Below are 13415 nucleotides of genomic sequence, written 5' to 3'. Positions count from 1 at the left end.
AGAACTGTCGTGGTTGTTGGGGCATTTGTTGTTGTGGTTGGCGCAGCTGTAGTGGTTGTTGGAGCAGCTGTTGTTGTCGTAGGAACAACTGTCGTGGTTGTTGGAAAAGATGTTGTTGTTGTTGTTACATCTGTCGTGGTTGTTGGGGCAACTGTTGTGGTTGGACCAGCTGTCGTGGTTGTTGGGGCAACTGTTGTGGTTGGAGCAGCTGTAGTGGTTGTTGGAGCAGCTGTTGTTGTTGTTGGAGCAGCTGTTTTTGTTGGAGCAGTTGTCGTGGTTGTTGGAAGAACTGTCGTGGTTGTTGGGGCATTTGTTGTTGTGGTTGGCGCAGCTGTAGTGGTTGTTGGAGCAGCTGTTGTTGTCGTAGGAACAACTGTCGTGGTTGTTGGAAAAGATGTTGTTGTTGTTGTTACATCTGTCGTGGTTGTTGGGGCAACTGTTGTGGTTGGACCAGCTGTCGTGGTTGTTGGGGCAACTGTTGTGGTTGGAGCAGCTGTAGTGGTTGTTGGAGCAGCTGTTGTTGTCGTAGGAACAACTGTCGTGGTTGTTGGAAAAGATGTTGTGGTTATTGTTACATCTGTCGTGGTTGTTGGGGCAACTGTTGTGGTTGGACCAGCTGTCGTGGTTGTTGGGGCAACTGTTGTGGTTGGAGCAGCTGTAGTGGTTGTTGGAGCAGCTGTTGTTGTCGTAGGAACAACTGTCGTGGTTGTTGGAAAAGATGTTGTGGTTGTTGTTACATCTGTCGTGGTTGTTGGGGCAACTGTTGTGGTTGGAGCAGCTGTTGTGGTTGTTGGGGCAGCTGTAGTGGTTGTTGGAACAGCTGTTGTGGTTGTTGGGGCACCTGTTGTTGTCGATGGAGCAGCTGTTGTGGTTGGAGCAGCTGTCGTGGTTTTTGGGGCATCTGTTGTTGTGGTTTGAGCAGCTGTTGTTGGAGCAGCTGTCGTGCTTGTGGGGGCAGCTGTTGTTGTGCTTGTTGGGACAGCTGTAGTGGTTGTTGGAAAAGCTTTCGTGGTTGTTGCAACACCTGTTGTTGTCGTTGGAGCAGCTGTTGTGGTTGTTGGGGCAGCTGTTGTGGTTGTTGGAGCAGCTGTTGTTGTTGGAGCAGCTGTCGTGCTTGTTGGGGCAGATGTTGTTGTCGTTGGATCAACTGTTGCGGTTGTTGGGGCACCAGTTGTGGTTGGAGAAACTTTTGTCGTTGTTGGAGCAGGTGTTGTGGTTGTTAGGGCAACTGTTGTGGTTGGAGCATCTGTCGTGGTTAGTGGGGTAGCTGTTGTTGTGGTTGGAGCAGCTGTCGTGGTTGTTGGGGCACCTGTTGTTGTTGTTGGAGCAACTGTTGTTGTTGGAGCAGCTTTCGTGGTTGTTGGAGCAGCTTTTTTTGTTGTAGGAGCAACTGTCGTGGTTGTTGGAAAAGATGTGGTTTTTGGGGCAGCTGTTGTGGTTGTTGAGGCAGCTGTAGTGGTTGCTGGAACAGCTGTCGTGGTTGTTGGGGCACCTGTTATTGTCGTTGGAGCAGCTGTTGTGGTTGTTGGGGCAGGTGTCGTGGTTGTTGGGGCAGCTGTTGTGGTTGTTGGGGCAGCTGTCGTGGTTGTTGGGGCAGCTGTTGTTGTGGTTGGAGCAGCTGTTGTGGTTGTTGGGGCAGCTGTAGTGGTTTTTGGAACAGCTGTCGTGGTTGTTGGGGCACCTGTTGTTGTCGTTGGAGCAGCTGTTGTTGTTGGGGCAGCTGTCGTGGTTGTTGGGGCAGCTGTTGTGGTTGTTGGGGCAGCTGTAGTGGTTGTTGGAACGGCTGTCGTGGTTGTTGGGGCACCTGTTGTTGTCATTGGAGCAGGTGTTGTTGTTGGAGCAGCTGTCGTGGTTGTTGGGGCAGCTGTTATTGTGATTGGAGCAGCTGTTGTTGTGGTTGGAGCAGCTGTTGTGGTTGTCTGGGCAGCTGTAGTCGTTGTTGGAACAGCTGTCGTGGTTGTTGGGTCATCTGTTTTTGTCGTTGGAGCAACTGTTGTTATTGTTGGAGCAGCTGTCGTGGTTGTTGGGGCACCTGTTGTTGTCGTTGGAGCAACTGTTGTGGTTGTTGGGGCAGCTGTCGTGGTTGTTGGGGCACCTGTTGTTGTCGTTGGAACAGCTGTTGTTGTTGGAGCAGCTGTCGTGGTTGTTGGGGCAGCTGTTGTTGTGGTTGGAGCAGCTGTTGTGGTTGTTGGGGCACCTGTTGTTGTGGTTGGAGCAGCTGTTGTGGTTGTTGGGGCACCTGTTGTTGTGGTTGGAGAAACTGTTGTAGTTGTTGGAGCAGGTGTTCTGGTTGTTAGGGCTGCTGTCATGGTTGTTGGGGCAGCTGTTGTGGTTGGAGCAACTGTCGTGGTTGTTGGGGCACCTGTTGTTGTTGGAGCAACTGTTGTTGTTGGGGCAGCTGTAGTGGTGGTTGGAACAGCTGTCGTGGTCATTGGCCCAGCTGTTGTTGTTGGAGCAACTGTCATGGTTGTTGAGGCAGCTGTCGTGATTGTTGGGGCAGCTGTTGTTCTGGTTGGAGCAGCTGTTGTGGTTGTTTGGGCAGCTGTTGTGGTTGTTGGAACAGGTGTCGTGGTCGTTGGGTTAGCTGTTGTGGTTGGAGCAACTGTTGTCGTTGTTGGGGCAGCCGTGGTGGTTGTTGTGGCAGCCGTGGTGGTTGTTGTGGCAGCAACTGTTGTGGTTGTTGGGGCAGCTGTCGTGGTTGTTGGAGCATCTGTAGTTGTTGTTGGAGCAACTGTCGTTGTTGTTGGAGCAACTGTCGTTGTTGTTGAGGCAGCTGTTGTTGTGGTTGGAGCAACTGTCGTGGTTGTTGGGGCAGCTGTTGTTGTGGTTGGAGCATTTGTCGTGGTTGTTGCCGCAGCTGTTGTTGTTGGAGCAACTGTCGTGGTTGTTGTGGCAGCTGTAGTGGTTGTTGGATCACCTGTCGTGGTTGTTCGGGCAGCTGTTGTTGTCGTTGGAGCAACTGTCGTGGTTGTTGCCGCAGCTGTTGTTGTTGGAGCAACTGTTGTTGTTTTTGGGGCAGCTGTTGTTGTCATTGGAGCAACTGTCGTGGTTGTTGGAACAGTTGTCGTGGTTGTTGGGGCAACTGTTGTTGTTGTTGGAGCAGCTGTTTTTGTTGGAGCAGTTGTCGTGGTTGTTGGAAGAACTGTCGTGGTTGTTGGGGCATTTGTTGTTGTGGTTGGCGCAGCTGTAGTGGTTGTTGGAGCAGCTGTTGTTGTCGTAGGAACAACTGTCGTGGTTGTTGGAAAAGATGTTGTTGTTGTTGTTACATCTGTCGTGGTTGTTGGGGCAACTGTTGTGGTTGGACCAGCTGTCGTGGTTGTTGGGGCAACTGTTGTGGTTGGAGCAGCTGTAGTGGTTGTTGGAGCAGCTGTTGTTGTTGTTGGAGCAGCTGTTTTTGTTGGAGCAGTTGTCGTGGTTGTTGGAAGAACTGTCGTGGTTGTTGGGGCATTTGTTGTTGTGGTTGGCGCAGCTGTAGTGGTTGTTGGAGCAGCTGTTGTTGTCGTAGGAACAACTGTCGTGGTTGTTGGAAAAGATGTTGTTGTTGTTGTTACATCTGTCGTGGTTGTTGGGGCAACTGTTGTGGTTGGACCAGCTGTCGTGGTTGTTGGGGCAACTGTTGTGGTTGGAGCAGCTGTAGTGGTTGTTGGAGCAGCTGTTGTTGTCGTAGGAACAACTGTCGTGGTTGTTGGAAAAGATGTTGTGGTTATTGTTACATCTGTCGTGGTTGTTGGGGCAACTGTTGTGGTTGGACCAGCTGTCGTGGTTGTTGGGGCAACTGTTGTGGTTGGAGCAGCTGTAGTGGTTGTTGGAGCAGCTGTTGTTGTCGTAGGAACAACTGTCGTGGTTGTTGGAAAAGATGTTGTGGTTGTTGTTACATCTGTCGTGGTTGTTGGGGCAACTGTTGTGGTTGGAGCAGCTGTTGTGGTTGTTGGGGCAGCTGTAGTGGTTGTTGGAACAGCTGTTGTGGTTGTTGGGGCACCTGTTGTTGTCGATGGAGCAGCTGTTGTGGTTGGAGCAGCTGTCGTGGTTTTTGGGGCATCTGTTGTTGTGGTTTGAGCAGCTGTTGTTGGAGCAGCTGTCGTGCTTGTGGGGGCAGCTGTTGTTGTGCTTGTTGGGACAGCTGTAGTGGTTGTTGGAAAAGCTTTCGTGGTTGTTGCAACACCTGTTGTTGTCGTTGGAGCAGCTGTTGTGGTTGTTGGGGCAGCTGTTGTGGTTGTTGGAGCAGCTGTTGTTGTTGGAGCAGCTGTCGTGCTTGTTGGGGCAGATGTTGTTGTCGTTGGATCAACTGTTGCGGTTGTTGGGGCACCAGTTGTGGTTGGAGAAACTTTTGTCGTTGTTGGAGCAGGTGTTGTGGTTGTTAGGGCAACTGTTGTGGTTGGAGCATCTGTCGTGGTTAGTGGGGTAGCTGTTGTTGTGGTTGGAGCAGCTGTCGTGGTTGTTGGGGCACCTGTTGTTGTTGTTGGAGCAACTGTTGTTGTTGGAGCAGCTTTCGTGGTTGTTGGAGCAGCTTTTTTTGTTGTAGGAGCAACTGTCGTGGTTGTTGGAAAAGATGTGGTTTTTGGGGCAGCTGTTGTGGTTGTTGAGGCAGCTGTAGTGGTTGCTGGAACAGCTGTCGTGGTTGTTGGGGCACCTGTTATTGTCGTTGGAGCAGCTGTTGTGGTTGTTGGGGCAGGTGTCGTGGTTGTTGGGGCAGCTGTTGTGGTTGTTGGGGCAGCTGTCGTGGTTGTTGGGGCAGCTGTTGTTGTGGTTGGAGCAGCTGTTGTGGTTGTTGGGGCAGCTGTAGTGGTTTTTGGAACAGCTGTCGTGGTTGTTGGGGCACCTGTTGTTGTCGTTGGAGCAGCTGTTGTTGTTGGGGCAGCTGTCGTGGTTGTTGGGGCAGCTGTTGTGGTTGTTGGGGCAGCTGTAGTGGTTGTTGGAACGGCTGTCGTGGTTGTTGGGGCACCTGTTGTTGTCATTAGAGCAGGTGTTGTTGTTGGAGCAGCTGTCGTGGTTGTTGGGGCAGCTGTTATTGTGATTGGAGCAGCTGTTGTTGTGGTTGGAGCAGCTGTTGTGGTTGTCTGGGCAGCTGTAGTCGTTGTTGGAACAGCTGTCGTGGTTGTTGGGTCATCTGTTTTTGTCGTTGGAGCAACTGTTGTTATTGTTGGAGCAGCTGTCGTGGTTGTTGGGGCACCTGTTGTTGTCGTTGGAGCAACTGTTGTGGTTGTTGGGGCAGCTGTCGTGGTTGTTGGGGCACCTGTTGTTGTCGTTGGAACAGCTGTTGTTGTTGGAGCAGCTGTCGTGGTTGTTGGGGCAGCTGTTGTTGTGGTTGGAGCAGCTGTTGTGGTTGTTGGGGCACCTGTTGTTGTGGTTGGAGCAGCTGTTGTGGTTGTTGGGGCACCTGTTGTTGTGGTTGGAGAAACTGTTGTAGTTGTTGGAGCAGGTGTTCTGGTTGTTAGGGCTGCTGTCATGGTTGTTGGGGCAGCTGTTGTGGTTGGAGCAACTGTCGTGGTTGTTGGGGCACCTGTTGTTGTTGGAGCAACTGTTGTTGTTGGGGCAGCTGTAGTGGTGGTTGGAACAGCTGTCGTGGTCATTGGCCCAGCTGTTGTTGTTGTTGGAGCAACTGTCATGGTTGTTGAGGCAGCTGTCGTGATTGTTGGGGCAGCTGTTGTTCTGGTTGGAGCAGCTGTTGTGGTTGTTTGGGCAGCTGTTGTGGTTGTTGGAACAGGTGTCGTGGTCGTTGGGTTAGCTGTTGTGGTTGGAGCAACTGTTGTCGTTGTTGGGGCAGCCGTGGTGGTTGTTGTGGCAGCCGTGGTGGTTGTTGTGGCAGCAACTGTTGTGGTTGTTGGGGCAGCTGTCGTGGTTGTTGGAGCATCTGTAGTTGTTGTTGGAGCAACTGTCGTTGTTGTTGGAGCAACTGTCGTTGTTGTTGAGGCAGCTGTTGTTGTGGTTGGAGCAACTGTCGTGGTTGTTGGGGCAGCTGTTGTTGTGGTTGGAGCATTTGTCGTGGTTGTTGCCGCAGCTGTTGTTGTTGGAGCAACTGTCGTGGTTGTTGTGGCAGCTGTAGTGGTTGTTGGATCACCTGTCGTGGTTGTTCGGGCAGCTGTTGTTGTCGTTGGAGCAACTGTCGTGGTTGTTGCCGCAGCTGTTGTTGTTGGAGCAACTGTTGTTGTTTTTGGGGCAGCTGTTGTTGTCATTGGAGCAACTGTCGTGGTTGTTGGAACAGTTGTCGTGGTTGTTGGATCACCTGTCGTGGTTGTTGGCGCAGCTGTTGTTGTTGTTGGAGCAACTGTCGTGGTGTTTTGCGCAGTGACCATTCCGTGTGCCATTACTACCCCTTTCCCAGTGAAACATAACATAATGATACATTATTTAGTAAAACATACAGGGTAACTCTTTTTTTTTTTTTTTTTTTTTTTCCCCTTAAGGTAATAATGTCAAGATTTATATTACTTAACACTGACCTAGATTTCAATTTGAATTCTTACACCTGTGTATTTACTTAAAAATTTGTTTTACTCACTGTATAAACATGCACAACTTTCCAGAATCTTGGATCAATAATGATTCATCCAGTTTTAAATGCTAAACAACTATATATATATATATATATATATATATATATATATATATATAATAACTTTTAATATCATTTCCATCATCTCTGTGAGTTTTTTTACTCCAAACATAAGGGAAAAAAGAGCACAGTCTGCGGCCCGGACGCCTTGAAATAAGTTTGAATGTAAATACATCTTAATGCAATCCAGATTAATTAAGGAAACATACTTGAAATATATGCATGTCACGGGCAGAAGGAAATCAGGAATTCTAAAACCTGTCTGAAGTGGTCTAGTAAAGAAGGAAATAATCAATATTCTCTACTTTCCTGTACTCTGATTGGAATTGGAATACATTACAAAATATATTTTAATGCAGGTATTCAGTATTCCGTAACTTAATACATTTTCAAGTAGTAGTAGTAGTGTGTGTGTGTGTGTGTGTGTGTGTGTGTGTGTGTGCGTGCGCGTGTATATGTATGTATATATATATATATATATATATATATATATATATATATATATATATATATATACATACATACATATACACACACACAGATACACATATATATCACATTTTTAACACTTACATATTAAAATCCATCGTATTGTCAAGATGCTCCCAAAACCCATATTTTCTGTAATCCTTTTTATGGAAGACACAAAAAATATTATCCATCATCATCATGATATGAGTTTATGTATTTAGTAAAATCAAACCTAACTGCTTGGAAAATATTATGTAATTTTTTTCAAGTCATATAGCAGGCATAAATGATCATACTCACAAGTGAGAAAATAATTCCAAATTTCCTTTTGCAAATGCAAATAAAGTTGGAGCGCTTGCTGTTTATATATCTTCACTGCATATGGGGGCGGCTACATGCACTTATAAGATTAATAATTTCAACCTCATTATCTTGTTAAAGTCATCATGGCACGCCCTTTAAATTGTCTCAATTATTTTTTCAATTTAATCAGGCATTGGGATTATTGATATTGGAATAAAGCCCTACCTTCATTGGGTGGCAGTGCAGTGCATTCATTTGTAACACTGTGTCTGGATGACTGTAATTCTTTGTATGTAGAGTTGGACTAAGGTTCCCTGAAGTGTGTGAGAATGTAGAACGCTCCAGTTTGTCTGCTGACTAATATTCTGAGAGCAGTGCACATTATGCCTGCTCTGTGCAACCTGCACTGGTCAACATTACAGTTCAGGTGCAGTTTAAAATAGTATTGATTGTTTTATAAATACCTGCACTTTATTTGAGAGAGTTATGCACCCACAGCCCTAAGGTCCTGCTGTCTGTATCCACAGCTTTAGTCTAGACTAAAAACACACCTATTCTCCCTGGCATTTAATACTAGCTAGCAACAACCTATATTGGTATTTTTAATTTTATTCTATGCGTTTAATCCACTCCTCTGATGTATGGTGTTGCATTTGTCTTGTCTTTGATATTGTGACTATGTGAAGCACTCTATTCATCTGAAGTCGTTTTAAATGTGCTATATAATAAACTTGAATTGAACTGATTCAAGTTTGTGTGAATCAATTCAATTCAATGAGAGACAGACTTCAGACAGAGAATCACATTGTCTATTTAAAAGTATATCTAGGCCAGTGGTCATCAATTATATATTCTTCAGATAGATATAAGCCAGTGTTCATCAGTGATTTGACCAGAACTGAAGAAGCGGCTTGGATGAGCAGCAAAACATCTTCACTCCTACAACTTTTTGTCCAGCTGACAGATTTAACTATTTGCTTTTACTCACATATACAATAAAACAAATTCCTTCTCTCTCTATCTCTCTTTCGTGCCTCTCACTTGCTCATGTGTATCTGCCTGTCGAAGCTTCCAGTCTGAATCTACCCATGTGTCTTAAGATGTGTGTGTAATCCCTCGTCCATGTATGATCCACAGTAAAAGAAGATTTCAAATCTGTCAAATGCTAAACTGTTAAATGCTAAAACTTTTTGTCTAGTTGACAGAATAGATTTTTTCTTTTACTGTGTGGATTAACCTTAATGCAGGGACGGCGCCAAGGGGAGGTGGTTGTGCTGAGATTGATGACCTTAGCACCCCTTTACCTCTTCTAATCAAAAAATGTCTGGCAGCGCCCCGCCTTAACAGCACATAGCAGACCAAAAACTATAGCAACAGTTGAGAGTCCATAAACACATTTTACACCACCTAAGTTTTTAGCCAGTTTTCATTTTTGGACAATGATTATTATTTGTGGACATCTTATTCACGATGTGGGAGCAAAACAGCTGATGCCCTAACCCTACCCTGTGGACCCGATTCAGTAGCGCAAGTATATCGCTGCTGCACATGAGATCAGAAAGATCAGACTTCTTCAGAAAAGCAACATAGCACATGTCTATGTGTGTGGACGAGAGTTTGAGACTGTTGTCTGGAGCATTTATCCACAGCTCAGTTCGAGGCTACACTCAGTGCGCTGTAGAGCAGCGGAGGAGCCTGGGAGGGAGTGGAGGCCAGTTGGAGGCCAATTGTTTTGATCTAAAACAAATAACTTGTGTTTTGAATCTTTGTGAGAAGTACCTTACAATAATTGACCTATGTCATGCTCCTGTGGGAGGACCCCCAGACCCCCCTCACATAGTTCTTTTTTGCTTTCTGTCATTTTTGTAATATTCTTATTGGTCCCTCAGCTAATATAGCCTACACCCACATGCACAAAGCAAAATCATATTTGTTTACTTACATAAAAAGCGCCAGATCACATATATTTGTATGAATGGGTGCTGATTAGGCAATTTGGATCAACTTAATATCAGCGACAGTCTCCTCCTGCATCTACGCAGGTGAATGAGTCTGCCTGTACAGCTGAGTCTGGTTCTGTCTGCGCAGGTGAGTTTGGATCTGTCTGCGCAGGTGAGTTTGGATCTGTCTGCGCAGGTGAGTTTGGATTTGTCTGCGCAGGTGAGTTTGGATCTGTCTGCGCAGGTGAGCCTGGGTCTGTACAGGTTGTTGGGGCAGCTGTTGTGGTTGTAGGTGCAGTTGTTGTTGTTGTGGCCATTGCTTGTGGCTGCTGCCGTTAGAACTAATTTCCACATCTAAGTGCAATGAGTTTGCAGTATTCTTTAATGACAAGGTTCAGGGCATTAAAATTTACATCAATTCCACAATGCAAATAACAACCTTCACCCACCTGGACACTTAGAGCTGACTCACTTTGCGCCTGTAACTGACAAAACTGTCCAAGAGATTATCACCAGTCTGAGTTCATCTACATGCTGCCTCCATGTGTTACCCACTAAACTTGTAAAGTCTGTGCTCCACAGTTTGCTGTCACCATTCACTTGCATAGGTAATATGTCACTTCAATCTGGAACATTCCCAAGAGCTTTGAAAACTGCGGTTATCAAGCCTCTCCTAAAGAAGAGCGGTCTTGATGCCACAATATTGAACAATTACCGACCAATCTCAAATCTGCACTGGTTTTCTGTAGCTCAAAGAATAGACTTTAAAGCAGCTCTGCTTGTGTATAAGTCTCTCCATGGCCCAGCACCAAAGTACATCTCCGACATGTTAGTGCCATATGAACCATCTCGCACTCTGAGGACTTCAGGGACCGGCCTCCTGCTGGTGCCCAGAGTCAGGACTAAACATGGGGAATCAGCATTTCAGTTTTATTCAGCTAATACCTGAAACATTCTTCTTGAAGATGTGACACAGGCCTCTACTTTGACAATGTTTAAATCCAGACTCAAAAAACAGTTCAGTTTATCTGTGCATATGACTGAAAGGGTTTTATTCAGCATTTTTCTGTTTTAATGGTAATTTTATGATTATTTGTGATTATTAATGTTTTTATTTGTGTGATTTTTATGTCTTACTTATCCTGTAAAACACTTTGAATTACCTTGTGTATGAATTGTGCTGTACAAATAAACTTGCTTTGCCTTGTGCTGTTCCTTTCCCTTTCACATTGAAACATAACGTAGTGATTCATTATTTAATCAAACATAAAACATAAGTATTTTCTTTTTCTTTTAACATTTTATTTCCTGAATCTAAGACTAGGAAGATTTTTATTACTTAATATTGACCTAGATATGAATTGGATTCTTACACCTGTGTAATTACTTAATTATATGTTCTCACACTATAAGTATGTATAACTTGTCATAATCTTAGAATGATAATTATACATACAGTTTTAAAATGCTAAACAAGAAGAAGATCAGATCAGTTTCCTTAACCACTAAAAACGAGGACTTGAAATAACATTGAAAGTAAAATAAATACAAATAAAATAAAACTTTAAGTGACTTCTTACGAAATATCATGGTATTTTATTTGCAAGTCATATAGCAGGTATAAATGATCATACTCACAAGCAAAAACATAGTTTTCTTTCGCTCTGTTTATTTTCTAATGAAAATAAAGCTTGAATTCATGCCTTTTACATATCTTCACTGCATATGGGGCGGCTACATGCACTTATAAGATTAATAATTTCAGCCTCATTATCTTGTCAAACTCATCATGGCCCGCCCTTTAAATTGTCTCAGTTATTTTTTTTATTTATTTAATCAGGCATCGATTTCTGTAATTCTTTGTATGTACAGTTGGACTAAGGTTCTCTGAAGTGTGTAGAGAGAATGCAGAACGCTCCAGTTTGTCTGCTGACTAATATTCTGAGAACAGTGCACATTATGCCTGCTCTGTGCAACTGGTCAACATTACAGTTCAGGTGCAGTCTAAAATAGTATTAATTGTTTTATAAATACTTTATTTGAGAGTCTTATACACCCACAGCTCTAAGGTCCTGCTGTTTGTATCCACAGCTTTAGTCTAGACCAGACATGAGCAAACTACGGCCCGGGGGTAACGGGCTTATTAATCCGGCCCACTGAATGTGATCAAATTATATTAAAATTGGTAAGGGTAAACCATGTTCAATTTACCTTTTCCCTGTAATGCCAACATTTCCCCAAAAGATGGCTCACGTCAGCTACATCAACCTTGTTCGCATGAATTACTCTTTTATTCTCTCTTGTAAAAATTAACTTATCAAAGAAAAGAAATGTGGACAGTGAGCGTCAAGTATTTAATACAGAGTGGACAAGAAAATATTTTTTCACTGAAGTTCGATCAAAGGCTCTATGCCTAATATGCCAAGAAACATATCAATGACAATATCAGCCGTCACTTTGGTACAACCAGTCAACGCAGGAACGGGCGGCTACGGCTCAGAGGTCGGCACCTAATTTACAGACTCAGCAAAGTTTTTTTCACCGGTAAACAGCGATTCAAGAGTCAAGTACCAAGACAAGTTTTTTGCTGGTATTCAAATTAGCATAAGCTAGAAAGACTTTCTCCAAAGGCAAGTTTATATATATATATATATATATATATATATATATATATATATATGAGAGAGTATGTGTCAGGCCCCCAGTCCTGTTTAAGGAAGGATTATCTTTCCTAAGAAAAATTGCTTCTTTAACTCCACTCTTTAACCATTTCTTTTCTCTGGCCCAGATCTGAACCTCACTCTCTTCAAACGAGTGGTTAGTGTCTTTAAGATAGAGATGTACAGCAGACTGGGGTCCTCTCACACCGGTGTTGGTTCATTCTCTTATGGAGCAGCTGTTTAGTTTCTCCAGTGTGACGCTGCACTCTTCACTTCACTGAATGGAGTAGACACATTACTTTGTTTATGACTCGGGGTTTTGGTCTTTTGGGTGGACCGGTTTCTGTCTTAAAGTGTTTGTAGGTGTGAAATATACTCAAATCTCAAACTGTCTGAAAATTCAAGTGAAGTTTTTCAGACAAGTGGTGCCCACAAACACAGAAGGAAAAGTGAAGGAGGAACAACACGTGGAGAAAGGCGTCTCTGCCTGTGGACGTCCAAAATGGGCCTTCAATAGATCTAAGAGAGCGAAAAAACAGGACAACAGGGAATCTGAACCCAGAAGGAAAAGTGTAACTATCCCTTACACAGTGGGTGTGTCTGAAGAACTTCAGAGAATTTTCAGACTGTATACTCATCACAGTATTGGATGAGCAGGTCTTCACTCCTACAACAATTTGTCCAGTTGACAGATTTAATTTTGTCTTTTGCTATGGATCAGACCTGGACGACTGAGGAATTACACAGACTACTTTTGGAAGATATTACACAAAGCAGCAGTGTGTTTCAGGTGCACCTTTTAAATATATAAACAGTTGTGTCTCTAATTAACTCAAATGTCAATAAACCTCAAAATCAGAGGCTTCCAAACACATGACATCATCATCTGGGTTTTCCCAACTTGTTTAAAGGCAGAGTAATATTACTGTATGTAAACTTCAAACTTTAATGGAACTAATGAAACATTGACAAAGAAAAATGTCTTTATTGACATTATTCTGGCTTCAAGAAAACAGAAATAATTTTGGTAATCCTAATTGACATAAAACAGGAAAGGATTAGTCTGATTTCATGTCAGACTGTCAAAAAAAAGTGCATGTGTCTTTTTATATATTGTATGTAAACTTCTGGTTTCAACTATAAATGTTGAACCTGATTATTTCTATGAGTGACTAGACCCAAGAATACATGAATTAAGTTCATAATTACTTTATTAAATTTCAAAGAATTTGAAAAAAAGAATTTTAGTTAAATAAACACAGCAGAAAAATTCTGAAATATCTATCAAATCTATCAATTTTAATGTAATTTGACCACGTTCGGTGGGCCAGATTAATTAGCCCAAAGGGCCGTGTGTGGCCCCCAAGCCATAGTTTGCCCATGTCTGTTCTAAACCCGAGCAATAAGGTTATATCACCATATTCTGAATCATGTTAGTATTTCTTGATCCTTCATAACTGTGACACTGCATGTCACTATAGTAAACCA

General features: G+C 43.8%; 1 protein-coding gene across 1 annotated transcript; it reads right to left on the bottom strand.

The window, feature by feature from the left end:
* Positions 1 to 3149: 3149 nt before the first annotated feature.
* On the bottom strand, positions 3150 to 11500 carry LOC129457081 (mucin-2-like; the record flags this gene model as incomplete). The annotated part of the gene is made up of 2 exons (XM_055228901.1): positions 11479 to 11500; positions 3150 to 4162 (listed from the first exon to the last, which is right to left on the bottom strand). Coding segments are annotated over exons 1-2 (1035 nt in total), but the record flags the coding sequence as incomplete, so codon positions are not given.
* Positions 11501 to 13415: the final 1915 nt, after the last annotated feature.

This window comes from Periophthalmus magnuspinnatus, chromosome 18 (assembly GCF_009829125.3).
Source record: "Periophthalmus magnuspinnatus isolate fPerMag1 chromosome 18, fPerMag1.2.pri, whole genome shotgun sequence".
Lineage (NCBI taxonomy): Eukaryota > Metazoa > Chordata > Actinopteri > Gobiiformes > Gobiidae > Periophthalmus > Periophthalmus magnuspinnatus.
Note: the sequence above shows the minus strand (reverse complement) of the source record. Positions and strands in the feature narration are given on the sequence as shown.